This window comes from Mya arenaria, chromosome 17 (assembly GCF_026914265.1).
Source record: "Mya arenaria isolate MELC-2E11 chromosome 17, ASM2691426v1".
In the NCBI taxonomy this organism is placed as follows: domain Eukaryota; kingdom Metazoa; phylum Mollusca; class Bivalvia; order Myida; family Myidae; genus Mya; species Mya arenaria.
The window spans coordinates 26,355,633-26,383,277 of record NC_069138.1 but is presented as its reverse complement, the minus strand read 5'-3'; the positions used below and the strand labels follow the sequence as shown (position 1 = coordinate 26,383,277).

Here is a 27,645-nt window from a genome sequence, read left to right as displayed (position 1 = left end):
TTTTTCTATGACACTCGTGAAATAAAATACGATCTTACACTGAAATAAACAAATATCCTCTATATTCTTAAATAAAACCTAATAAAAAAAAAAAATAAAAAGCCTACCTACCCTACCCAGGGCTCTCACTAGGCTGAAAATTTATGGAGAAGTGACTTCTCCCTTCAGTCAATTTAGGGAGAAGTGGGGAGACTTTAGGGAGAAGTGATACTTTTTATAACACCTGATACAAAAACTATGCCATACCACACACCTCAGTTTATATTCACATTCAAATTGATTGCTATAACTATATAAAATGTTCATAAAATAATGTATCATTTTTGGCTCAGCAAAAGTGTATTTGTCAATGTCACATAGTTTATCTCCAAATAGCATCTAAAATGAACCAAAAAAATACATCTAAGGATTTGAAATAATCATAATGACCCCATAAATGAACTGTCAATAAAGTAGGGGGACGAATCTTGTTTTGGTACGTTCGGGATAGGGTACGAATGTCACATTCAGCTGTGCTGTTATTTACTTGTTTCTGGCTAAATAATTTTAATTATGCTGACATTTAAGAACCAAATGACATTTAAATCAGTGTCCTTGATGAAAATTTTACCAATACATAATGGGAAGTTGAAAAATTAACTCGGAAAATTGTTTTGACAAAATGGCGATCTCGCCGATTTTTTTTTGACAACGTAACTGTGACAGGAGAAAATTACTGTAAGTAAACTCTACATAAAGCAAAAAAATAATATTTTTTGTGTTTACAAATCATTTTTCATCATGAACATTTCACTAAAACCAATCAAATATTTGGTGATACGTCATGTACGTTATTGATTTTCTTAGCGCCTACTTGCCGATGGCCGGAGATGGCTATGACCGTCTGCTTCAAAAGCAACAATGTTTAAATGTCTTGCATTGTTTATTCAATACATATATTAATTACTTTTTAACTTAAATTAATGCTTGACACGATATTTCATAATTATGTCTCCAATTCTATCTCATTTTAACGAACTTATATCATTTGATCAGAGTCTTCTGAATGCACATTCTGATTGGTTAACTTTCAATAGCTCCGCCTACTGGCGATGTTTTGGTAATTGGATGACACGGCGGATTAGGAGATTACCAATTTGTATGAATGGCTTATTGTGATGTTTTGACTAATGGGACATTGGCCAAATACTCGCTGATTGACAGATTTACAATGTGCTAAAATTTTCGGCGAAGTCAATGTCGCTTTGATGATACAAATGGGCGAAGTCTGGGAATTTTAGGCGACCACTTCGCCCAAGTCGCCCCCTCGCGAGAGCCCTGCTACCTATTTTTTTTAAGGATGTAACCCTAACCAAACAATTTTTTTTTTAGGCCTAAGCAAACTAATAAAGTATATTGAATTCAAATATCATGAGGAGAAATGCCAACAAGAGTATGAATTCTAAATATGCATTAACCAACATAGATGCCATGGCTTTTTTAAGTGGGCGTTCTTTTCCTACTTTTTTGTAATGCTCCTATATTTCCCTACTTTTTCTTGAAAAAGCCCTACTTTCCCTACTTTTTTTGTAAAAATAGTTTGAGAAATAATAGAAAAGTTTAAACTAAATGAATAAATTGAGATAATCTAAATCTTGATTTTGATAAGAAGCCATTTTTAGTATTTTGAAGGATTAGTTTGATGCAGTAGGTGGCTTCAGTGCTGCAAGAGGGGTTCTATGATGAGAATGAGTGGTGCATGTTGACAAGTTGGAGACACCATTTCCAGGTTCATCTCCTCATCCTCTTGCTGAAACTCATGAAGCACTGGTTTCTATCAAGCAAAGGTCATGTCATGTACATCACAATTGATGAATAGTTATAGTACTCATTTATTTGCATCCAAAAAGGTAAGTAAAGAGCCCCTTTTTGCTCTTAATATACCTATTTTACCCTACTTTTTCAAAAAAAATTCACTTTTATCCTTACTTTGTTGTACATGTACGACATGTTCCATTAATGAGTGTTTCTAGGTAATTTGTATATACTTTCAAAAATAAATGCATAACAATTATTTTGGGTAAGTACTACAAGTTCATTATAACAACAATTTATTCAGTGGTCCACATTTGTGTAAGCTATGCACTTATTATAAGTGTGCCAGCCACTGTTTATATCTACTGGTTCTCCTGATTAAAATCACAAATGGTTGACTGCTGATTTACTGAAATTGATGCATTAGCAAATTTGAAGTATACTGCCTTTTCATTGGACTGAAAAATATGTTGAACAATAAACTGTTTAATTTTGGTAGATTATGACCGCCACGAATGGTTTCCAGTCGAGCTACTCCCCTGATGCTCTCTTAAACTCTATATCAAAAGCCTATGTCAATTGTATTGCTTATTAAACTCAAGAGGCAGAAATTAGAATTATGTCTTAAAGGGACTAGACACCAGATGATACAATTGCAAGAAAAAAAGAAAATTGTCAAAAAAATCCATAAAATTGATATCGTGTACAACGCATTGAATCTTACTGATGTGTCACATCACATACAACTCGTATGAAGTTTTTGCGTATTTTTCCTGTTTGAAATTTGCTGGGGTTGTTTACCACACAAAGCCCAGTTAATTTAAAAATAGCGTCGGTATATGTATCTGAACTAATCAAGTACCTTCACATGCTAAATATATACACTATAAACCATAAATATGCGCTAATTCAGGTCAACTCAGCGGTGACAGCAACAAAATACTCTTTTATTCATGTCAAGTGGCTGATTGGCGACCTCGTACTAGCTCGTATTGACAATTCTATGATTGTCTTGTGAAAATAATGCATTTGCCTATTTTTGGAGCATCTGGTGTCCAGCCCCTTTAATGTATCCGTGCATTAACATTTGCACACTCATTTACCACATTAATACTTGAAACAAATATTTACGGAACCATTCATAATGAAATATACATATTGCCCACAAATGATAATACACTTGTTACGATTTGGAGCCGGAATTATGAGCGAGATGAGAGCAATGCTTTTCAAGGCATTCAAATGACGCCAATGTACAAACCTCCATCTTGTCTGACGTTCATAGAATTTAAAAGAAAGTGAATGTGGGAGACTGAGCCAGTGTTATGTCTGACTGAGCCCATAATCAATGCTTAGGATCATTTAAAATGTTTTTGTGGCTAAGTGTCTAGACAGGACTGCAGTTTATGTATTACTAGGGGGCTTGAGACACAACTTCCAGACAATACGTCTGCAGGAACATACTTGACTTGTCTCTCGGCAGTTTCTTAAGAGGAAAATATGCTTCTTGAAAGGTTTTTGCAAGTAAAGGCGAGAAACTTTGAAGTAATGTTTTGCAAGATTTTCCTTTGTCATGAAACATGTGTTTATTCCAGGTAATCTCAAAAGAATATTGTTATGTTCTTCCGGAAGAATGATGCCTGTGTTTTAGGTTCAAACAATATCCAGCGTTATATTTTGTATGTCAATATCTTTGTTTTCAATTATTTGAATGCTTCCATTATTTTTGTATATAATGTTATGTAATTGCATCTTGCATTTTAATTGATTTGAATCATTGAAAAAAAGTCCTTCCAAGTGTTTTTTTGCATCATTGGGCCATAAGCCATGAAAGGTAAATATGAAAGCACCTATTTTCTGAATCATTTCTTTATTATTAAACAACAAATTGTAAAATTGATTCTCACACTTGGGAAAAGTGTATGTTTGACAAGGCTTGCGTAAAAAGGAAGATATGAAGTATATTTCTTTCTAGAAATGGGCTAAAACTACCAAAAAAATAAGATTCTTTGGAAGTACAAGAAACTTACATGTTTTTTTTAGAAAACCTCCAAATGGAGGCTCAGAAGTTTAAAATATCAAAACCTGGTGTCAATGCTACTGTTATGGTGACATTTACAATTAGTCTTGAAATAGAATGAATTATAACAAAAAATGTGGAATTTGCAAGTTATAGTTTTAAATTTCTTAATTTTTAACAAAATCAAAGTATTCACAAGACTTCCACATATCAGTAAAAATAACTTCCAAAATTGATGGTAACGAAGTTCATACTTCCAGTTACAAATTCTTATTATGGAAGCCCAGTGTTTCAGAGCTCTGGGGATGGGGCCGATTAGCCAAAAATGGATCGGAAAAACACTGCTTAAAGTGACACTCTTATTCAAAATCAATGCAAACGCATGTATAACAAACATCAATTTTGACTGATAAACCTTTCCTACATGGAAAATATTAATTACTGAAAACAAGATTGTGACCGTGTATTTAACAGCTGAAAGCGTAAAAATATTAAATGATTGGGGAATGTTTAAAGATTTACTGTAATCTACAATAGTCTCAGAAGGTAGAAATACCGTGTTTTATGCACATTTCTTTCAAATTGAATTGGGTATTTTGCATAAGAACCAAATTTTTTTTCGGCATTTATTAATCCTCTAAGGACTATTAAAACAATACTATCAAATGTGGTAAATCTTATTTGGGAGTAAGAGTGCATCTTTAACTTCTATTATATTAAGACCAGTGGGCCTTGTATGGCCATTATATTGTGTACTTGTCTACATAAGTAATCTCTTAAAGGCAGATATCCTTGATGTTGCGTTTCCTGCTATATTTAATGAAGCCGTGTATACATAGTCTTCAATGTAGATGCACATGTTTCATGATAAATAATTGTGGTACTTGTCAGGCACTGATAAAATCTGTTTTTAAAAATCATTGGCAATAAGGCCTAAAAAAATAATACATTTGGTTAGGGTAACCCTAGCCAACCTACGGAATAGGCGCCGATCCTACCGTTTTATTGTCAGTTTGAAAAAAAAATAATTTTTTTTCGTTTTTTTTTAATTGCTTTTCAGTATGTAGTTTAAACCTTAAATGCTTATAAATACAAAAGATAACTTTAACACCATCCTCCAATGATGAAAATGATATTCTTATATAAAGCCTAATAAAAAAAAAAAATTTTTTTTTTTAATAAGCCTACCTACCCTACCTATTTTTGAAAAGGATGTAACCCTAACCATTTTTTTTTAGGCCTAAGCTGTGATCGGCATTGATTAATAAAAGATGTCTTTATAAATCAACTATGTCAGGGCCTCAAATATTTGATTGCTTTGAACAGTATTGACGAGTACTCGGCCAGACTCCTGCCAGCCTAGTGTATTAATTGTTAGAGATGCTGTTGGAGATGAAGTGTTAGAATTTGAAGGAAACAAATTCCATTTTATAGGAACAAATGGTTGGTACATAGATTGGGTGTCAGGACAGTCTTACCAATAGACCCTCAAATGGCAGCTTAACACTTCAAACCCTTGGTTGGTGTACCCAAAAAATTTCGCCTGAAATTTTATGCACCAGTCAATTGTAACTACGCCCCCCCCCCCCCCCCCCCCACCCCCACCCCCACCCCCACAGGTCCGGGGAGTAGCGGGGACTTTGACTTTCGGTCCAGCCAACCCCGGGTAAAATCTCCGCTCTGCATGGACGAACTGATGGTCAAATCCCCAACAAATGCCCCCGCACCCCAGGGAGCCTATGTAAGGCAAATTCCCCACTATATTTTGCACGAGGCCACCTGAAAGGTAAAAACACGGCCCATTTCCCCAATATACCCCCGGACCTGGGGGGGGGGGGCCGAGGTTACAATTGACTGGTGTATTAACCCTGAGAAACTCAGTTTTAAGGATATTAATTGTATTATCACTAATACAATTAATACCGCAGGTCACTAAAATAAAGGATGCAATTTTGTAAGTCTCCCCCAAAATGTATCAGCACATATTTACGAGATTGACATTGAAAGATGTCGTTTTGTAATAATATCACTTCTGTCATTATCCGTGTGTTCTTAAATTAGTAATAATTGGATAATCATCATTTAGTTATCATCACATCCCGTCACCATCCTGTAAAATGGAACAATGAGTGACTAACTCCACAGTTTTGTAGCAAAATTCAACAGTAGCAGGTAGATGGTTATCTCTTGATTATTTCAACCCCTTAGACAGACGGTGATAAATTATACAATTAAATCTGGCCTTGAGTCCCTGTGTCTGCCTCACAATAATTGCTGTCTGTCTGGCATATGAAAACCTGTCTTCAGACATTCAGTCTCTGTATTGATCTCACGTTTTGTCAGATTTTACCTCAGTTTTTCACTGGATCTATTTATTTATTTAAAAAGAAAATTGTTTGGATTATGATAAATACATTTTGGTGTGTATGTATAGTTGTATGATCAAATGGCTTTTGGGTATTGAGTGAATACTACTGTTTTCAAATGAACTTAGCATTAATTTTGGTGGTTTTGGAGCATTGAATGATCATTGCAGGCTTTTCTTTCGTCCCACCCAAATGTGTTTTAAATTAAGTGCAACATCTATAGCCTGTCAATCTACTTCATCCATCTAAGAAAGCTGTCTGCGACTTGTTGATTGAGAGTATTCTTTTAAATGTATTAGCATGGAACATGCTACTAAGGGACAGGCCCATGTAAAGTTTAAGTTGCGCTCTTTATAAGTGCCCAAAACTTGCTGTTTGAATTGCTTTTGGGACTCAGATGATTACAAATGCACTGTTTCCTGACTGTTAAAGGCATTGATAATATGATCGTGATTGACAAGTACACTTTGCGGAGTTTATTTGCAAACAGTAACCGGCAAGAGTTGCAGCTCTTATTTTGTTGATAGACATGATGTTGAAGTGCTGTAATGATGGAGATTTGAAGATGTAGATAGTCAGATGCATGTACTTGCATGAGTGTGTTGGCTCAGTCATTAACATTTCCATCCAGGTGGGGGGAGGGGGGGGGGGCGACCTTGAAGTTTACTTTTTCAATGCACCCCCTGCCAACACTTTAAACTCGGGATGGGTGCATGTAAAAAGGTTATGCATGCAAGTGTTGTCTCTAACATCTTACCCTGGATCCGCCCCTGTAATGTATAATACGGAAGAGCATGTTTTGTAAGTGTAGCTATGGTAGCAAGTATTTTAAAATTGATAGTTTTATGTTATTTATTTAAGGTTGCTATCTTGATATTTGGGACCTGAATGAATTGACAGAACAACATCCTGATACCAGCCATTGACAGACATGATGTCCAAACCCTAGCTGGTGGCAGGTGTGATAAGACTGGAGGTGAGTTTAATCATAATGATTTATGCCTGCTTGACCAAGGAACATTAGGTATGGTCAGTTACATTTAAGGTCAAGTAAGGACAGCTCTCAAGACATGTTATCATTAGTTCTTGATTGAAGTTAATGAATTTTTGGCACACAACCTGACCATGAGAGGTCTTTTTATTTGTTTTACTGTTTATTTCAAAATATTAGAAAGTAATTTTTAAGTTTTATAATATAGTTGCCTCCCCTAGATGCATAATTACTGCCCTTTGTTTAAAATTTGCCATGATTTATCCATATGTGCAGGTAAAATATTTCATTAGCATTTTGTGCTTTCTTTGAAAATAATATGAGTACAAATAAGGTAAAACATGTCATCAAGTTTATTAGTACTTTTTCATGCACTTGTTTGCAACATTATCAAGCCCAAAGTCAACTGATGAATGATATTTTTGGAACAAATGTGAATAGTAATTTGGATGTCAATTTTAATATTTCTGATTTCAGTAATCAGTGCATTTAGATCAGTAGAAATGAATGAAATGATTCCTCATATGAAGTTTCCTATATAGCAATCAGGCACATCATCAAGTCCTGTCTGTCGGTCGGTCAGTCCATCACCTTCTCGTCCGGTCCATATCTCTTATTTATGGTCAGATTTTAAAGTAATTTAGCAGAAACGCCCACAATAGCATGATTATGTGTTGCAAACAAGACCGGTGTCCCTAGCTTCAAGCTCCAGGTCATGCCAACCTTTTGAAATTTATAATATATAATATGTTCATATTGTTTTCATTCCTGGTTGGATTTCAAAATTACTTGACAGACGTTACCACCATATCATGAGGATGTCTCATGCACAAGACTCATGTCCTTTTCTTTAAGGTCAAGGTCACTGCAACCTTCTGAAGTTTGTGTCCTGTCCATATCTTTGTTGTACAGTGTTGAACTTATAATGAAAAATATTTGGCAGAAGTGACCACCATATTATAAGAATGTGGGGCACACAAGACAGTGTCCCTACCTAAAATGTGTACATAATTTTTAAGTTTAAAAGCTTGCTCTTTTCAAAGTGTTTTTTATTAATTGATAGCTAGTGAAACTGTCATTCCCCAATTTTAAGAAAGAATTTAGTTTATTTCAAACTAGCGTCTTATATTCATGTGTATTCTGACAAATGGGATAAATGATTGCTTTAAAAAAAATGAAGACCTTTCTACTTTCTTGCACTTCATGTAGTTCAACCTTAAGTATAATGTAAAAATTAATACGGATGTAAAAATTGCATAAGGATTGCACATTGTTTTTGCTACACTCATTTTATTTTTGTTTGAAGTAATTTTTTGAAATAATCACTCAAATTTTCAATTGCAGACTTGTTCAAGGTAATTTAAGATATTTTTGTTGGATGACATATAAAGTTTCATTTCCAGTCCCTGAAGTGCAAATGAGACATTAAATATAGAGGGGATTGAATCTGTGAGCCATTCTGGAACCAGTCTAGTTTATAATTAGTCTTAAGAACTGGAAGTGAATGGTAATTCTTGAGCAGTTCTTGATCATTTCATTCATACATGTAGTTCATGAACCGTCCAAGAACAAAAGTATCTGAACTATCCTTTAAAAACTTCTTATGCACTTTATGAACTGGCTAGTCAAGAACCTTTACTGTTGAAGGATTAGTCCCATTTGCTGTTGTAAGGATTTTTACCCATGAACTGTGGATGTGAACAATGCATTAATGGTTCAGGAATCGTTAAATTGAACTGTTATTGTACATTTGTCATGGTTGGTTAACTCGACCAGCAGACAACCCCTTTTTGTTGTTGTTTGTAAGTACAGGTTCATGGTCATGATTGTCAATGAATATCTTCTTAAATCGCCATTAATCGGTAAAAATGGGCTAGGGGCAAAATTTCTTAAAATATATCTTCTTTCTTTTTAATACAGTCTTTGAAATTAGACTTAGAGGAACAAGCTTGAAAGCATTGTACTAGTACTTGCCATTAAGCAATTTCAACAAGATATTCTATATAAAATACGTAAAGAACCAAGATTGTACCAGTTTCCACCTCGGATAAGGCCTTAAAAAATACAAGTGGACAGTGATTTTTTTGGTGCAATTTATTGCCTTCTAAAAGCTGTTTCCCCTTGTGAAAAACTGTCCATTTTTCCCAAAATTAAATATTTTTCCCAATTTGTTAAATGCAGATTACTTAAACGAATAAAAAACAATGAATATCTTGAAATATAAACAAAATAACTCTTTCAAGCCGTAATGTATGGAAAAAAAGTTAGAACAATATTTGCCATTATATTAGCTATTTTGGTCAGATTTTGTATTTTCTCAAAAGTTGACTTCTTTTCCCAATTTGCAAGGCACAGGTGGTAAAAATAATTCCAAAAAAAAAATCACTGACTGGTTTGGGTTACCTGACCCAGCCTACGAAATAGGCATTTTTTTTAACCCTAACTGAACAATTTTTTGTTTTGGCCTTGTATATATATATATATACATACATACTGTACTCTCCTGTTCTTCTGTACAAATTGTTTAAGACCTCCTAGGAGCAGGTATACACTTATATGATGTTTATACAGTGATCAGCATCCTCCATCCATTAAACTCCCTGTTTAGCTTACTTTTAAATCTACAAAATGGTTGTAAATTACATATTCAATTACATTCTTTTTGTTTTGCATAAACTATTACCCTTGTTAAACAGCAACAATTTAATTGAATGATGTTCTTTTATATTTCATTTTTTTTTATGATGATGTATCTTTCTGTCTCTGTCTCTGTCTAGACAGTAGGCCAGTGTGTCAGCCTATCTGAGCTCTGTCTAAATATCCCAGGTATTGATCTCAACATTGTAAAATTGTTTTTACTAATTTCAACATCTCTTTTAACATGACAGTCGTTTAATTAAGCATGACTTAAGACTTACTTTCCTCATGCTCATATAATTGGGAATATTTTCAAATGTTTAAAACTTAGGAGTGATTCTTTGTCCTGAAACCTTTTTTTGTCATATTTCCAATTCCATTCATTTAAATTTATTACAGAATATCCCCCTATTCCTTCTAGAATTCCCCTCCTGACTTTTTTGCCAATCTTTTGCAGTGTTTTTTCTAATTCAAGACAAAATTCAGCCAGGGAAATAAAAGATGCTGCTTCGAAGGACTTAAATTGCTTTAATAAAAAAATGCACAATGATTAGAATTATGAATGGGGCCCAAAAAATTTCAAAAAGTAAACTGCATCATGTTGTTTTGTGACTTGTTCATTGGTTTATATAGTTCAGGGCGGTGTTCATATTGCCACTGAGTGTTTAATCATTAATGCAACATTGTATGATACTGATTCAACTTCCTATTTAATTTTCTCTTAAATTGTACATGTAGTTTATTTGATTGTTTTCGTCCTATCAAAACTTAAACAGCATTGAAGATTATTAATTTTTGCGAATATTTTTTTACGCAGAGTCTCAATCGAGCCAATATTTTGGAAACAAGTTTTAAAACACTCTTCACTAAAAAATTTTTATAGGCAACATTTAATAAACAGGTTGTTTGGTGTTTCATGATCAACTTCGAAAAACTTCTTATGTCCCAAAATATATACCCTCTACCTAGGCCTTAAAAACCTGTTTGGTTCAGGTTACCTGACCCTGTTACCTATTGTTTTTAAAGCCCTTTGGTAAATTATTCTAACACTATGTATGTTCTTAGTGTGTGTAACTTAATATGAAGTTTAAATCCTTTAAAGATGCACTCTTTTTCCCCAAATAAGATTTACCAAAATCAATAATATTGTTTTAATATTCCAAAAAGGATAAATAAATGTCGAAAACAATGATTCTTATGAAGGGTACCGAGTTTAATTTGGAAGAAATGTTCATAAAACACAGTATTTCTACTTTATGAGACTATAGTAGATCGCAGTAAATCATTTAGCATTCACCAATCATTTAATATTTTTGCGTTTTCAGCTACTAAATACACGGTTACAATCTTGTCATCAGTAATTAATATTTTCCATAAATGCATTAATTATTAAGTAGAAGTTTTATCAGTCAAAATTTATATTTATTATACATCTGTATGTATTGATTTTGAATAAGAGTGTCACTTCAAAATTTTGTACATAAGATTTCGTTAACACCTGATTATCCGACGATGACAATAACGTTATTACTTAAAGCCTACCCTACCTGGAGAGGGTACCACCAAACAAACTATTTATTATTGTGGCCTAACAAGTGAAAAAGATAAACTTGACAATAGACAACATACCAGATAGGAAGCATCAGCTATTTGATTGAAGCATTGACAAGGAAACAAAAGTAGGTTTTATTGTTAGAAATGTGAGTTAAAACTCGCAAGATTTTATTGAGTAAACATACAATATTTCATCTTGTAAATGAAATAAAAGCTAGATCAATCATGAGTACAGGGCACATAAAGCAGATATAGCCTAGGTATTCACGGCATGGCGCATGAGAAAGGTCTCCGCTCTGTCTGGTCCGCCCTGTGTCAGTGCAGACATCTGTCTGCTTGCTACAATTATCCCCTGGCCTTGCTAATTCCTCACCAGACGAAATGTCTGCCACCGACTCGACACTTTGAACAGGTCGCCTGTCTGTCGGCTTTATTTATTCTATGGGTTTTTCATTTCTCCTCTTCCCGGAGTTGAGCTCTTAGTTTCATTATTGCTTCTGATGTATAGGATTTAAGTCTTGTTGGTTTAAGTTTAATAAATATTAAATCTTAAAATCATTGTTTCAAGAGATTTCACTGTGTGGTATGTATTGCCATTTATATTTTCTGAAATATGTGATATTTTTTAAAATTAAGTTGTCTTTTCTATGGAGTAAATAATAAATTCAAATGGTTTTCATTCGGTAAATGGAGAAAAAAAATAGCTAAGGTATTATTATACTGATGTTAAAGACAAGATCAATAAAATATCTATGGTATAACATGTCATTATAAGAAGTTTATTTATTAATACTATACCAACAACTGTGACAATTGCAGTATCTACAATAGCTGCAACAACATGCAGCAGTACAGATGTAAATTTAGTAACACTAAAATGTAGTCAGCAATTTGTGGTACTACTGCAGTTATTATATTTACGTTGAAATTAAGTTGTGTAAATAGTTGGATATAGGCATTCATGTTTAAATATAAATCTACTATTTTAAGTGTTAAATGCAAGTGGTTGAGTAAGCTCATTCTTTAAATATGAGCATATTATGATGTTAATTGAATAAGAAATCGCCATCAGTTAATTTAAGTTATATTATTATAATTAAAACTCGCTGTCCCATAGAGACATTCATTAATCATTTTGTCATATTTACCGTAAATATCCTATAAGACGTGCAGGGGGTCAATTTGAAAAGTACTTTCCTGGACTCGAACTTAAAAAAAATGCAACATTTCCGATGAAAAACATAACATTGGTGAAATTTGTCAAGTACACCAGCTCAGATGTCATGCATGTAAACCCATACCATATTGTATAATTTAGGTTACACACCACTATATTGTAACTTATACTGATTGGTCTTATGCAAGTTTTTAACTCTGCCTCCTTTCTAGGTGATGGGTACTTGTTAACAAGCTGTGTGGTAGTATTTGATAATTCTGACTCTATATATGACAGATAATCAAATTTAGCAGGTATTCTAGGCGTTTGCTGAATGAGGCAAAAATAGTTCTTATTTAGAGCGCAGGGTTCTTGAAAAGATATTTCCAAAGTGAACATAAATACAAGATATACAAGATGATAAATTTTACATGTGTACATGTTGTTTACAAAAAATATTATTTAAAATTTTGTCTTATGATTACAGGTGCTGTGACATAACTGGATGATTAAGGCATGAATGATGGGCTTAAAAATGGACATGCATATACCTCAACTAAACATTCTTCAAGTCTTATATGTGAATCTTTAGAATTAATTCTGAAATGAACAGTTTAAGTCCTCAAAGGCAACAACAAGAGATGCTGGCAGCTAGCTCCTGCCCATGCTCCATGTCGTCGGGAATTCTTAAAATCCCCAGCTTTACGTCCTGCAGAAGATACATGGACAGTCCAAGTGAAAACTGCAATGAAATGTATCAAGAAGATAAAGATATTAAGGAGGAAGATAAGGTTGTGGATTCAGATAAACATGAACTTGAGACAGAGAATTATCATGAAACAAATGTGCAAGACATTGATGATTATGAGAATGGAACCAGCAAAACTAAAGCTTGCCTGAAAGATAAACATGTTGGAGGTATGGATGATTCTAACAAAGGAAGTGCTGAATCAAAATTTTGTCTGAAAGATGCTGTTAAGCTGGACCTGGACAGTGATTTCTCTGGAATGGATGAAGTAGGAGGTGCTGAAAATAAAGTGACCGAAGATTCAAGTAAAGTGACTGATCACTCTGAAGAAGAAAATTGTGGTCAGAATGATGAAATAGGAAACAATGAAGGACATTGGTTTGAGAAACCAGAAAAGGTTGATGTCAAGGATGTAAATGATGGGGACAGTGATAAAACTGATGAAGATACCACTAACAGAGTGATCAGTGAAAGCAAGAAGAAAATGTTGTTGATGTCACCAAGGACTAAAGGTGATGTGGGCACTGATGAAGGCAACACCAACAAAGTGAAAAGTGAAAGAAATGTCCAGTCGAGTGCTAATGACATGACTAGAATTAAAAATGGTGAAAAGATGATCAGTGTAGTGAAAAACCCTCCTGTGCAATATCTTAGAGCTTGGTTAAATGAAACTAAAGACTCCTGTAAAACTCTCAATCTACTTGGTGTTTGTAATAAGACCTCAAAAGCTTACAAGAAGGGAAATGCACATAAAAAGGAGTACAAGAACAATGACAATGAGAATGTTATGAAATTTGCTGAAATACTTTACAAATGTACACTTTGTACAACTATTCCTTCTATAATGACATCAAAGCAGAGTTTCATAGACCATGTAAACAAACTGCATTTGTCACAAGGTGATCAACCTCATTCCTGTGGATCATGTTCATTACAGTTTCAGACAATTGAAGATCTGAAAGAGCATATGATGTTTTCCCACACAGGAAGTGACATCAGCATATCATGTGACATAGAAGGAAGTGATGTCACAGATTTCCATGGTAATACCAATGAAGATCATGAGAGTGTCAATGACAGTGATTCAGACTCTTCAGGGCATAGACAATTCCGAGCAAAGATTGTAAAAAGATCAAAACCATCACATGACTTCCAAAATCCAAAACAGTTGGTGGATCATACCGGAATAGAAACTTTGAATGGATCTTTGGACCTCACAAAGAAAGGTGAAGTTGTGAATGAAACTCTAGCAACATTTAATGCTGCAAGTTCAAAAACTAAGGAGAGATGTGATATTGACATTAAGAAAATTACTGACCAAATTGCAAAATCTGATGTTCAGGGAAGGAGTCGGTCAAAAGATCCAGATAACAAGTTTCCTTTTACACCAGCTTCAACTGCAGAGTTCGGGAAATTTACAAAGCTCGTTAGAGAAGGGGGGAATATTGTGTACTTCTGCCAGATATGCAACTGGAAATCCCCTATCAAGTCAACATTTCAAGCACACTGTAACTTGGCTAGTCACAAGAGGAGAGTACTGAATCCTGAGAGTACATTATCTGACAAGGATGAAGGTTTGAATGAGAATGTTGAAAACAGTGGTGTTCCCAAAAATCCTTGTATAAGTTCACAAATCCTGAGTCAAAGCAACAATCCATATTTGTACAGTCAGGCTTACAACCAAAACCCGAGAAAACCTGAGCCGAGTTTGTTCCATAAATACATTGTACATTCTAAGTCCGCACCTTTTAACCACAAAATAAAAACACCAGTAGTTTCACCTTATGGAAATTCTTCATGTACTGTTTTTGAAAATGCAAGACACAACACAAAAAGACCCAGTGAATGTCCTGTGGACATGGTCATTAAAAAACGTAAACGATTTACCAGAAATCCATTGAATGACCAGACTGCGGATTCAGAAAGTGAAGATGATGGGAAAACCACCAACCAACACCAAAACAGCCCTGCGCCAACCTCTTCAATTATGGCTTTTCTTAGAAATAAGCTGCTAGGAAAGTTTACTAACAAAGGTGATATATCATTGCAAAATGAGAAGTCAAGAAACACAAATAGTCCAGAAAACAAGGCAATTGAATCAGATGCAGATAATAAAAAGCGAGATTGTGTTGCCTCTGATAGACCTCTGAATTGTCACGCTTGTAGCTTCCAATATCATAGGATTGATGAGTATGAGAAACACTTCGACAGAGTGCACAAATCAATGCTATGGAACATGCTGCAGACTTCTAGTCCAGGTCCAGATCACCAGAGTTCGCCATCTTTGATGAGGGGGTCACCTGACTACTCCTGTCCAATCGGATATCAGAGAAACTGTTCCCAGCTGTTTGAAAGCAAGATGGAAACTGAAGGGTCAGGAAATGATGGAAGACGAGGCAGTCCTACAGGGAAAACTGCTCTAGAAAATGGAACATGTGAAACGGGGGAAAACTGGAGGGTCCATAAACTGAAGGAACTCTTCCCAGGTACATTAATTTGCAATGTACTATGTATATATGAGACTGCAAGTAACACAAACTTTTGATTCTCATTTGAAAAATATAACGCAAATAATACCAATTATCAGTTAAAGCTGCACTCTCACAGATTGAACGTTTTGACATTTTTTTTATTTTTTGTCTTGGAACAAGCCAATTTTTGCGAAAATCCATTGAAACCAGTTATATAAGACGGCTGACAAAAAATAAGGTCACAGATTTTTATATTTAAGTTCAAAAGTTGGATGTTTTATCCATTTTTCTTAAACCGTTAGTAACAGTTTAAGCCATGATTTTAACATTAATTTTCAAACGGAAATATGAAAGTCTGCGATATGATCTTTTGTCAGCAGTCTTTTATCACTGGTTTACAGATATTTTCGCAAAAATCTGCTCTTTCAATGACAAAAAATAAAAAAGTTGTAAAAATGGTAAATCTGTGAGAGTGCAGCTTTAATGTCTAAATAAGGCAATATTTGGTTATGACTTTAATCCGTACTTGCATGAGGTTTTTGATGACTTTGTTTTTTTTACTCTTTAACAAGTCTGCTTGCCTAGATATGTTTCTTGCCCAGATTTGTCTAAATGCAGTCTTGTTCTCCTAAAATTATTCAAACCCAGGATCTTCAAGGGGGCTTAGCTTTGTTTCTTTGTTTTAAATAAACTTTATCGTAAATTCAAAATTTTGGGCATTTTGAAGTTTTTTTCACAATTCAAAGAGCCCTGGCCCTATTCACAAAAAAGTAAATAAAACGCTGATAAAGGTTAAATAGTTATTTCTTTTTCATTGAAACTCGTTGCCCCTTTGTTTCAGAGTACTTGGTTGAGAGTGAGAGGGGTAGTGTTTCTCGAGACAACCTGCTCTATTGTATCAGCTCAACTACTGATTTCAACGACGCTCTAATCTGGTCATCAGCATGTAATCGTGCGATCAGAGAGCTCTTCCCGAACAGCCAGGCACAGCGCAAGGGGAAATACAAAAAACATCCTTTTACCAAACCTTACATAACAAGATATCATAGTGTTATCTTGTCCTAACTGTATTAAATTGCAAACTGTAAATAGTATGTTACCCATAGGTTGAAGTTGACCTTTAATGATGATGGTTCAAATACTGTTGTTTGAATAATCACAAGAACTAGTGTTACGCCATGAAATTTTAATATCATGGTTTTCCTACCTTAATGTTTTGTAGCCTAAAATGATATGTTATTTAATGATAGATTCACTTTTACAAACGATTTACCTTAACTTTTCGCACAACCTTCTATTATGGCATCACCATGATAGAGTGCCCCACCACAGTACAGACATTCCCTATGGACAATGAGTCGCTGTTCCATTTACCCCCCAGGGAAGCCCAGCTGTTATCATCTTCCAGAGAACTGAATGCGGACACTGAGAGAATTGTTGAACATTTACCAAGTAAGTAAGAAGTTTTGAAATTTGACATGAGATGTTCTCAGACATTCTCAATGGACTATGTGTTACTGTTGTTGTATTTAACCACAAGGGAAGGCCAGCTGTTGGCATTGTCTTGACAGTAAACTCGGGGAAGGCCAGCTGTTGGCATTGTCTTGACAGTAAACTCGGGGAAGGCCAGCTGTTGGCATTGTCTTGACAGTAAACTCGGGGAAGGCCAGCTGTTGGCATTGTCTTGACAGTAAACTCGGGGAAGGCCAGCTGTTGGCATTGTCTTGACAGTAAACTCGGGGAAGGCCAGCTGTTGGCATTGTCTTGACAGTAAACTCAGGGAAGGCCAGCTGTTGGCATTGTCTTGACAGTAAACTCAGGGAAGGCCAGCTGTTGGCATTGTCTTGACAGTAAACTCAGGGAAGGCCAGCTGTTGGCATTGTCTTGACAGTAAACTCAGGGAAGGCCAGCTGTTGGCATTGTCTTGACAGTAAACTCAGGGAAGGCCAGCTGTTGGCATTGTCTTGACAGTAAACTCAGGGAAGGCCAGCTGTTGGCATTGTCTTGACAGTAAACTCAGGGAAGGCCAGCTGTTGGCATTGTCTTGACAGTAAACTCAGGGAAGGCCAGCTGTTGGCATTGTCTTGACAGTAAACTCAGGGAAGGCCAGCTGTTGGCATTGTCTTTACAGTAAACTTAAGGCAGACACAAAGAATTGTTGACCATCTACCAAGTTAGTAAAAAAGTTTTGATATTTGACATGAGATGTTGCAGGACATTTGTAATGGACAATGAGCTGTTGTTGTATTAAACCACTAGGGAAGGCCAGCTGTAAGCATTGTCTAACAGGAAACTAAAGGCAGACAGACACAGTCATTAAGTAATTACCAACTTAGATTTTAACATTGAAACCCTGGAAAGTAGATCATGAAGTAAAATGTCACAGCCAATGAAATTATTTGACTTGGTCACGTAGGCTAATAAAAAATAAAAGACAGTACATTTCTCATCATATAAGGAATAGGACTAGGGTCTTTTTGATTGGGAAAATCAGTTAAAATTGGCTTCATTTTGACTTAAATAGAGAATTACAATTTTTCTTTCGAATAATCCATATTGATTTAAAAAAAGATTGGCAGAAAAGTTATAAAAAATGTGGGTTTGTTTCTCTGCTATTACTCAATCTCTTTATCATGCAAAACTGGTTTGGGATATATAAGTCTGAGCATTTGGGGCTGAATTGCACTTGACTCTGAGCACTGAAGAGTGATCAAACTGTAAAATATCACAAAATGATGGAAACCTCTATAACTGGAGGTTATAGTAACTGTTGAAATCAACATTAAAGCCGCACTCTCACAGATTGAACGTTTTGACAACTTTTTTTATTTTTTGTCTTGGAAAGAGCAACTTTTTGCGTAAATATCTGCAAACCAATGATATAAGATTGTTGACAAAAAATCAGATCGTAGATTTTCATATTTCTGTTAAAAAAATAATGTTTTATGGCTTAAACCGTTACTAACAGTTTAAGAAAAATGCATAAAACATCAATTTTTGAACTTAAATATAAAAATCTGAGATCTAAATTTTGTCAGCAGTCTTGTATCACTGGTTTTCATTGATTTTCGCAAAAATTGGCTCGTTCCAAGAAAAAAATGAAAACAATTGTCAAAACGTTCAATCTGTGAGAGTGCAGCTTTAAGTTGGGGTTCTGTAATTCTTTAAAACAAAAAAAATCTTTTTCAAGCTTTTCGGCTGGGAACATGTTGCCTTGGGTGAAGTTTCTACAGACAGGAACTACTGCTGGTTCTTGGGGCCAGTCCCGGGGAGCAGGCCTTCAGTCCAGGCAAATATAACAAATATCTATTTCTACTTCCAGCTGTTGTACAGTGGACAGGATGTATGGAGACCGGTGTCTACAGACAGGAACTACTGCTGGTGCTAGGGGCGAGTCCCGGGGAGCAGGCCTTCAGTCCAGGCAAATGTAACAAATATCTATTTCTACTTCCAGCTGTTGTACAGTGGACAGGATGTATGGAGACCGGTGTCTACAGACAGGAACTACTGCTGGTTCTTGGGGCCAGTCCCGGGGAGTAGGCCTTCAGTCCAGGCAAATATAACAAATATCTATTTCTACTTCCAGCTGTTGTACAGTGGACAGGATGTATGGAGACTGGTGTCTACAGACAGGAACTACTGCTGGTGCTAGGGGCGAGTCCCGGGGAGCAGGCCTACCATTGGGGATCACAGTGTAACAGAGCTATAAGGCTGGTCTTCCCTCTTGTAGAAATCAAGAGGAAGGGAAAATACAAATCATATCCTTTTTCTAGCCAACATACTTACTAAGAAGGCAAAGCAAGAAATGATTTCCGGTTCCTTTACCTACAATATTTTTTCACACCGACCTTAACTTTTTTAGAGCCAGCCCAGACAACGCGAAAACTTTTTCTTCTTCACAGGACATTGCGACAGGTAAACACTGAAAGTTTACCTGTCGCACCAAATTTTTACCTGTCGCAATGTTACAAACAGTATTCAGTTACATCAGCCTAAACCTTGATTTTAAGCCTCTTTTTTAAATAAGTTTTGTTCCCATTATAATAGGTCTAGATCTTTTTGGTTAGATTTGTCCTACAGTACTATAATAAATTACAAAAAAAGCCAAACATCATGTAAAAAAAATCAATATTCGGATCTTATGTCAATTTTTTTCTTCCCTTGCCTCCCAAAAAAAACTCATATCTGGTTCGTCTACCCATGGAACAGCTAGATCTTACTCTTTTAATTCATCTTTAATTTAAAGATACAGTACGGTTATAAAATGTAACGAATTGTACTACAAGTCAAACTCAGGCACAACATTTATGCAAAAACGAAAGTAGAGTTCTTGTTATTGGCAATGTTAAACAGAGCGGAAAGAAAGTCAGCTCGGTATATTAATCATCACATTTAAATTAACACGATTGCCGGGAACCACTTCGCCGAAAATAAATACATACGGAATTTTGTAATTTCCGAACAATTCCGTAAAATAAAAGTATTAGATTACAAACTGAAATCGGAACCTAACGCGTTTTATTGGCTTTTACGGAAACATGTCGAAACGGGGTTTACAAATAGTGATACACGGATTAACATGCTGAATAATCATGATATAATAGTTAAAAATAACTCTGAACATTTATTTAGAAACTGAAAGTAAATTTTCCGAAAATTAGACGGTGCTGACTTTAATTTTTCACCGGACATTGTGACCGACCAAAACAAAAGTTTCGTCGGTCAAAATGGAAATATACCGGACATGTCCGACTGTCCGACGGACATTCGCATTGTCTGCCAGCCAACAGTATTTTTCCGATCATTTATTTTTTTCACCTTTTGGGATATTTTTTTTGGTAGTTCTTTGCATGAGATAGACAGTGAATTAACACAGACGAAATGGCCACTGTTTTTGGCATGAAATGATATCATGGTTTCCAATGTACAGTTAAATGAATTTTGGAAGCCTGGCGACCCTATATTATTTTCACATCATTTGAGAAGAGAACGGAAACGTAAAACAATTGCTGAAAATATATTAGATACACCCTTTTTTTGGCCGCTGCAAATTGTGAAAAAGGCAATTTCAAATCCAATTTTGTTGAAATTTAGTGTAAAGAAGCGAACTGCAATTACTTTATTATTAATGTTTTCGGGGCATCATTTTTTGTTAATTTTCATTGTTATCCTTTGTCATCATGCGAAGTTGATACTGTTCTTAATTAGGTGGGGGATATTGCAGTCTGTGACTGCTCTTGTGGGATTTTACTGTAGCTCTACAATCTCTCTTTAGTGATGTCATTTCTGCACGAGAGTATTGATTCAAATTTTCAAATATTTTTTTTTTAAGTTTCTTGACAAGGATTTCCTCATTTGAATTTCAAGAGACAAAATTTATTTTTTATGACATAGAAGTGTTTCAACATTATGTTCAGTTGATAGAATGAACACTTATGCTTAAATATCAAATACAAGTAAACCCATCTTCAGAAATCTGACACATAAATACTCAATTTTGCTGTCTCAGCTGACCCTGTGTAATTTTGGAGTCGTTTGGAGGAGACTATTTCTTACATAAATCTTACAATAAATGACTGATATGTCATAATAATTTTATCATATTAATATTATATTGCTGGTTTTATTTTTGTTCATTATGTTAACTAAATTCGGATTTGAAACAACTCATTTGGAATAAATCATAATTTATATTTTGTTCCCATTTACCCCCCCTCCCCCCCACATTTAATGTACACCCAATACCAGAAGGCACAGTAGATGCCAATACAAAGTCTATCCTTTTCTTAATATTGTAATAAGCAGAAAAGACTGTGTTAAAAATTATTATTAATATGATTGTATCGCTTATCAGTTTTTGAAAATCATAATCCGGTAACGCAGACTTTGAGGGAAAACAATTGATTTTCAACAATATTGAAGCATCGTTTAATCCCTTCAACAGAAATATATAAATGTATGTTTACTATCCTTAACCCTGCATCACAACAATGTACATGGGTGTGGAGTTCCATCGGTCCGCAGAAAGGGTAGGTATTATAGTGTGTTAAAATATCTTTCATTCGGCCACATTAAAACAATGTTTAGTTTCTCATTCACTGCAACATTCATTTTTACGTCCTGCTTTATGATCCATTTTTCTACATTAATTTTAAATAAAACATTTCATTCGAAAAAAATCATTAAATAAATATCTTTTCATTAGGCCAAATAAAAACATAAGACTGAATGTTCAGAATTATGTAAATTTATAACCATTGTTAACTTCAGTCTGGACTGGTCTGTATTTTTAATGGATAAACTTGTGACCAGGAGTATTTTTAACACGATTTGAGACATCTGTTTCAGCTGTACATTGATTCATTTAAATATATGAGCACATCACAGGGTTCTCAATAACTTTCGGTTGAACTGTCTCAAATAGTAAAGTAACTACTTCTACTTATTCTACTTAAAATTCATTTAGTTTTCCAAATTGCACCGTCCATTTTGGCCGGCAGCCGGTTCTTATTGAAATCACTGACATCATCAAATAATTCATGTTAATCATGTTGTTAGGTTAAAATAATTCTGAACAATTCATTCAATGCAACATATTTTTTTTTTTACATCCCTCTTTCTCGAATAACCTTGTATTTTTTTTTTTTTTTTTTTTTTTTTAAATAATGAAACCTTTTTGGGGGGAAATGTTTCTATGAGGTCGGCCGCTTATGCTAATAAAAGTTTGTTTAGTACCTTTATACACAACATATCATTAGATTCAAAAATAATTATTCAAAGTACATCATTGGCAATTGTTTTGCGAAAAAATATTAAATAAAAATAATAAATTATATCAAGTAGAATTCTCCCCTCGTTCTTCAAAATTTAATTAAGGATGATGTTCAATAAATTCAATTTTATGGTGCAAAAAATTTGCTTTCTTGCAGATTTTCTTTTCTTAGCTGTCTGCATTTGGCAATGTCTTTTTGTATTGAACCAATGGCAAAAAAGATTCTAGAAAACTTGGGTTTTAAAGGGACTTGATGCCGGATGATGCAATTGCAAGAAAAAATATTGTCAAAAACTTGCATCAAATTGACATTGTTGTGTACAACACATCGATCTTACTTACTGATGTGTCACATCGCTTACGACACATGTATCTTTCGCAGTTCTTGTGCATTTATCTAATAAGAAAATTTACTGGGGTTGTCTAACACGTTAATCCCTGTAAGTTTAAAACTAGTGTCGGTATATTTATCAGTACTCCTAAACAGACCTGATTTAAACTGGAAAACCATTATGCGTTATTTTTAAAAGGGGGAAGAACAGATTAGACAGCAACATGATTGTTGTGTTTATTATTTAAATCATGTAAAATGATGTATTGTCAGCCTCTTACTAACTCGCATTGTCAATTCTAGGCTTGTGTTGAGGAAATACTGTATTTGCTGATTTTTGGACCATCTGGTGTTAAGTCCCTTTAAAGGAGACGGGCTGAAACAGGCGGCAGTCATGAAAAAAGTAAACATTATAATTAGTTCATCATTCACTGCAGAAAATTGAAACGGTAAATCATAATCGTAAATTGGTAAATGTGCTTTCAGATACTGAAGAAAAGGAAAGGCAGCCAGTTTCCATTCCAGGACCATCCCAGTGAACAAATAAACCATAGTCCTGGTGAAATGTACAAACTTGGAAAAAAACATCAAACACTGAAGGATCTCCTAACAAAGGGGAGCAACTCAAAAGACTTTGTGTCATTCAGTGAAAATATAGTTACCTGCCCTAGTAAAAGAGACTTGGAAACTGTTAGTGAGAAAACTGAGATAGATTTGTCACAAAGCATTTCTGAATCCGTGAGACAAGATGCTGTGAAGGAGATGGACGACTATTTAGTGAAATTTGGAGGAATCTCGAGCAGTCTACCAAGTCCGGAGAAAAAAACTTCGCCCAGCCCGGAAAATAGATTACAGCTTAGCCCTGTTGAGAGGAATTTGCCTAGTCTTGGGACCGAACTGTCTAGGAGCCCTGCAGGGTTGAACACTCAAGATCAGGAAAATGATGGCGACGATGAAAGTAGTATGTCAATTGATGTTGAGTTCTAGTGATGTGAAAAGTGGTCCGGCTTATTTACTATGATGCAAGTTTGAATTGACTTATAGCCCTACAGTGTAAAAGACGGAAGATCTGGGAAATTTGATGTAGCAAAGTGGTGAAAGGAGGGCTAGTCTTACATTGTACTTCCATGTATATCAAGTGACCATTCCCTTAAATGTGACCAATTTCTTTAAAAAAAGAAATCTGGTTCTAGGACAATATGGAAAAAAAAAAGTAAATGGTTTCTTTGAGAAAAAATACATGATGTATCAGCTCAAATAGGAACTTATTTTGAATTGTGTTAGACATTTCTCATGCTGCCTTGTTAAGATGCCCTGGCCTCAATTTCTCAAAACTTCTTAAGTCTCTTAAAACAGGATTAAGCTAAGATCACTTCTTTTGTTTTTCTATAAGGCCTAAAAAAATAATTGTTTGCTTAGGGTAACATCCTTTTCAAAAATAGGTAGGGTACGTAGGCTTTTTTTTTTAATAAGGCTTTATATAAAAAAGTAATTTTCATCATTGGAGAGTGGTGTTAAAGTTATATTCTGTATAAGCATTTAAGGTTTTAAACAACATATTGAATAGCAGTTAAAAAAAAAAAAAAAAAAAACTTTTTTTTTTTTTTCAAACTGACTATAAAAACGGTAGGGTCGGCACCTATTTCGTAGGTAGGGTCAGGTTACCCGAATCTTTTAGGCCTAATATTTGTTGCATTTACTTTATAATTTTTGTTATACCTACTTATTTTAGAATTTTTAGACTTAAGATAGGAATTAGCCTTATGAAAATCACAATAAACCATTTATATTGATCAAAGTTGAATTTAAGAATGTGTTTTTGCTTATTAAAATAAGCCAACAAAAACCCTGTTAAAGCTTGAAAAGTTTCGAGAAATTGGGCCCAGATGACTGTGTTAGGTTTTTAATGCGACTGGATGTCACCATGGCTTGATTACTCTATTTTTAATGAGTTATATTTTCACATAATGGTTTTGTTTCTTCTTTCTGAAATACTTGCAATAATAAGTGCCATATCTTTCTTTATGATTTCTTGCACGTTCTGTGATTTCATCTTATTTTATAATTTTTACACATCCTGTGATTACCAAATCTTATTTGTTATTTTAAGTTTTTAGTCCTGTTTCTTTCATCGTGAAACTCAAAAATATTATCTTGTGACATATCTTTTTTTTACAATTTTACGCACATCCTTTGATAACAAGATCTTGTAGCTTAAAGTATTAAAAAAATGTGTCTGTTTCTGTGTTAGCTACACAAATATTATGTGACCTGTCTTATTCTATAATTTCTTAAACATAATGTGGTTACAAATGGAGTTGCTGGAATATTATTTAGTGCCATAAAATATCTTTCTTAATAATGTCTTTCACGATATGTGGTGACAAAATCTTGATACCTGAAATGTCTTTCAATTCCTTTTGTTTTGTTTCTTTGTTAGATTTTTTTTGCACGTTCTGTGATTGAAAAATCTTATTGGTTCAAGTGACTGAATTTTATTTTCGTGTATCTTTCTTAGTGAGCTACACAAATATTATTTAGTGACACATTTAATAATTTATGGCACATAATGGTTACAAAATTTGTTGTTTAAAATGACAAAGTCTTTTTTCTGTATTCTTCATGAGCTACATGAATATAATTATATTACCCAGTGCTATAATAATCTCTTTTTATATCATTCACGACCTGTGATTACAAAGTCTTGATGCTTAAAATGGCTTTCTGATGTCTTATTTTTTATTTATATGTGAGATACATGAATATTGGTTAGTGCCATATATTTCTTCATGATGTCTTTCACATTCTGTGATTAAGAAATCTTTTTGTTTCAAGTGACTTACTTTAACTTCTTAGGTTTCTTTCTTTGTGAGCTTCACTAATAGTATCATTTCTAAATCTTAGTTTACTGTGAATTTCTTGCTTTGGTTACAAAATTTTGCTTTAATTTTTTTTCTGTTTCTATTGCTACACAAATAAAATTAAGTGGCATATCTTATTCTATTATTCCTTGCGCATTATGTGGTAACAAAATTGTTTAAAATGACTTTCAAATCCTATTTTATTGTTTCTTTGTGAGGTACACAAATTTTATTTAGTGCCATATATCTTATTTTATAATTTGTTGCCCATCCTTTGGTTTACGACATCTTATTGCTCCAAGTGGCTTATTTTAATTTTTTTGTCCGGTTTCAAATTCTTCGTGAGCTACACAAATTTTAAGTTTGTTCAGTCTGTTTCTTTGTGAACTACACAAATATAATTTAATGGGTTGTCTTGTTTTATAATTTCTTGCACATCCTTAGGTTACGAAATGTTCATGCTTCAAGTGGCTAGTTTTGATTTTTTTTAGTCCTGTTTGTTTCCCTTGAGATGCATGAATATTACTCAGTTACAAATCTTATTCTATGATTTTTTGCACATCCTGTGATTACAAAATCTTGTTGCTTAAAATGGCTTTAAATTCCTTTTTTTGCTTTTCTTCTGTGAAATACACGAATATTAGTTCAATATCTCTCTTTATGATTTCCTGAACATCTTGTGATGAAAAAATCTTGTACATGTAGCTTAAAATTTCTTATAAATGCTTTTTTTGTTTTGCATTTCCTTTTTTTATTTTTTGTGCAATATTTATTCACAAGCCATATACCATTCATATTTATGTTAAATGACACAAATTAAAAACACATGTTTTGTTTACAAATGGCATGACATGTCATTGATAACTTGCATTGATTTCCCTTGTTGTGTTTTTTGTTAAGAAATATTAAATCCATAAAAAATCACTGCTTTAAATGATTTTTATTAAGTATTTGGTGAAACAAACTATTATTACACCATTCGAGAAGGTATTGGATGTTCAAATAAAAGTTTGGTATAATTTGTTACTAAAGTTTGTAATAAATTCAGGTCGACAAGTGCTTGCGTGCACCTCCTGATATGCAAGAAAGCGGTCATACAGTTTGACCAGAGTACCTTGTTTTCACAAACGCCACATAAGAGCATTGTTTTTCAAGTCAAAAACAAAGACAGGGGTGGAACAAGGGTTGTATGGGAAGTTTGCAGAGTTTTAACATAAAAATAAATCCTGTTGAAAATGTTTATTAAAGCTGCACTCTCACAGATTGAACGTTTTGACAACTTTTTTATTTTATTGTCTTGGAACGAGGCATTTTTTGCGAATATCCATGGAAACCAGGTTAATAAGACTGCTGACAAAAATGCATACAGCAGATTTTTATATTTAAGTTCAAAAATTGATGTTTTATGCATTTTTCTTAAACCGTTAGTAACGGTTTAAGCCATAAAACATTAATTTTCAAATGGAAATATGAAAATCTGCGACCCGATCTTTTGTCAGCAGTCTTGAATCATTGTTTTGCAGATATTTACGCAAAAATTTGCTCTTTCTAAGACAAAAAATAAAAAAGTTGTAAAAATGGTATATCTGTGAGAGTGCAGCTTTAATTGGTTTAAAGTTTTAATGCAATCGGCATTCTTAGAAAATTAGCGTAATTCATGGAACGCTACATCTAGATTTCTGGTATCCATGACAAGTTGACAACACACATCCCGACCAGCATGCTCGTCCCGCCCTATAGTGGCAAATAGTAATAAGGCTGTCTAGGAAGCACAGTGGCTAGTACACTCCCTTCTCACCAAGGTGTCCTGGGTGTGATTGGTAATCACCCAGCCAGTCAAATGAGGCTTTCTCCAGGCACTCCATATTCTTCCATGACATACATCCACTTACGCACAACATTGTGCCAGCCAGCTAGAGTGACCTTGCACAAGTTTATTTAACT

General features: G+C 34.4%; 1 protein-coding gene across 1 annotated transcript; it reads left to right on the top strand.

The window, feature by feature from the left end:
• Window positions 1-151: 151 nt before the first annotated feature.
• Window positions 152-26,595, top strand: LOC128222715 (uncharacterized). Its single transcript, XM_052931809.1, has 8 exons — window positions 152-717; window positions 7,042-7,156; window positions 13,006-15,752; window positions 16,579-16,748; window positions 17,027-17,189; window positions 19,324-19,496; window positions 21,725-21,766; window positions 23,327-26,595. Exons 3-8 carry the CDS (start codon window positions 13,124-13,126, stop codon window positions 23,825-23,827), a joined length of 3,678 nt encoding a protein of 1,225 aa, XP_052787769.1. The 5' UTR covers window positions 152-717; window positions 7,042-7,156; window positions 13,006-13,123; the 3' UTR covers window positions 23,828-26,595.
• Window positions 26,596-27,645: the final 1,050 nt, after the last annotated feature.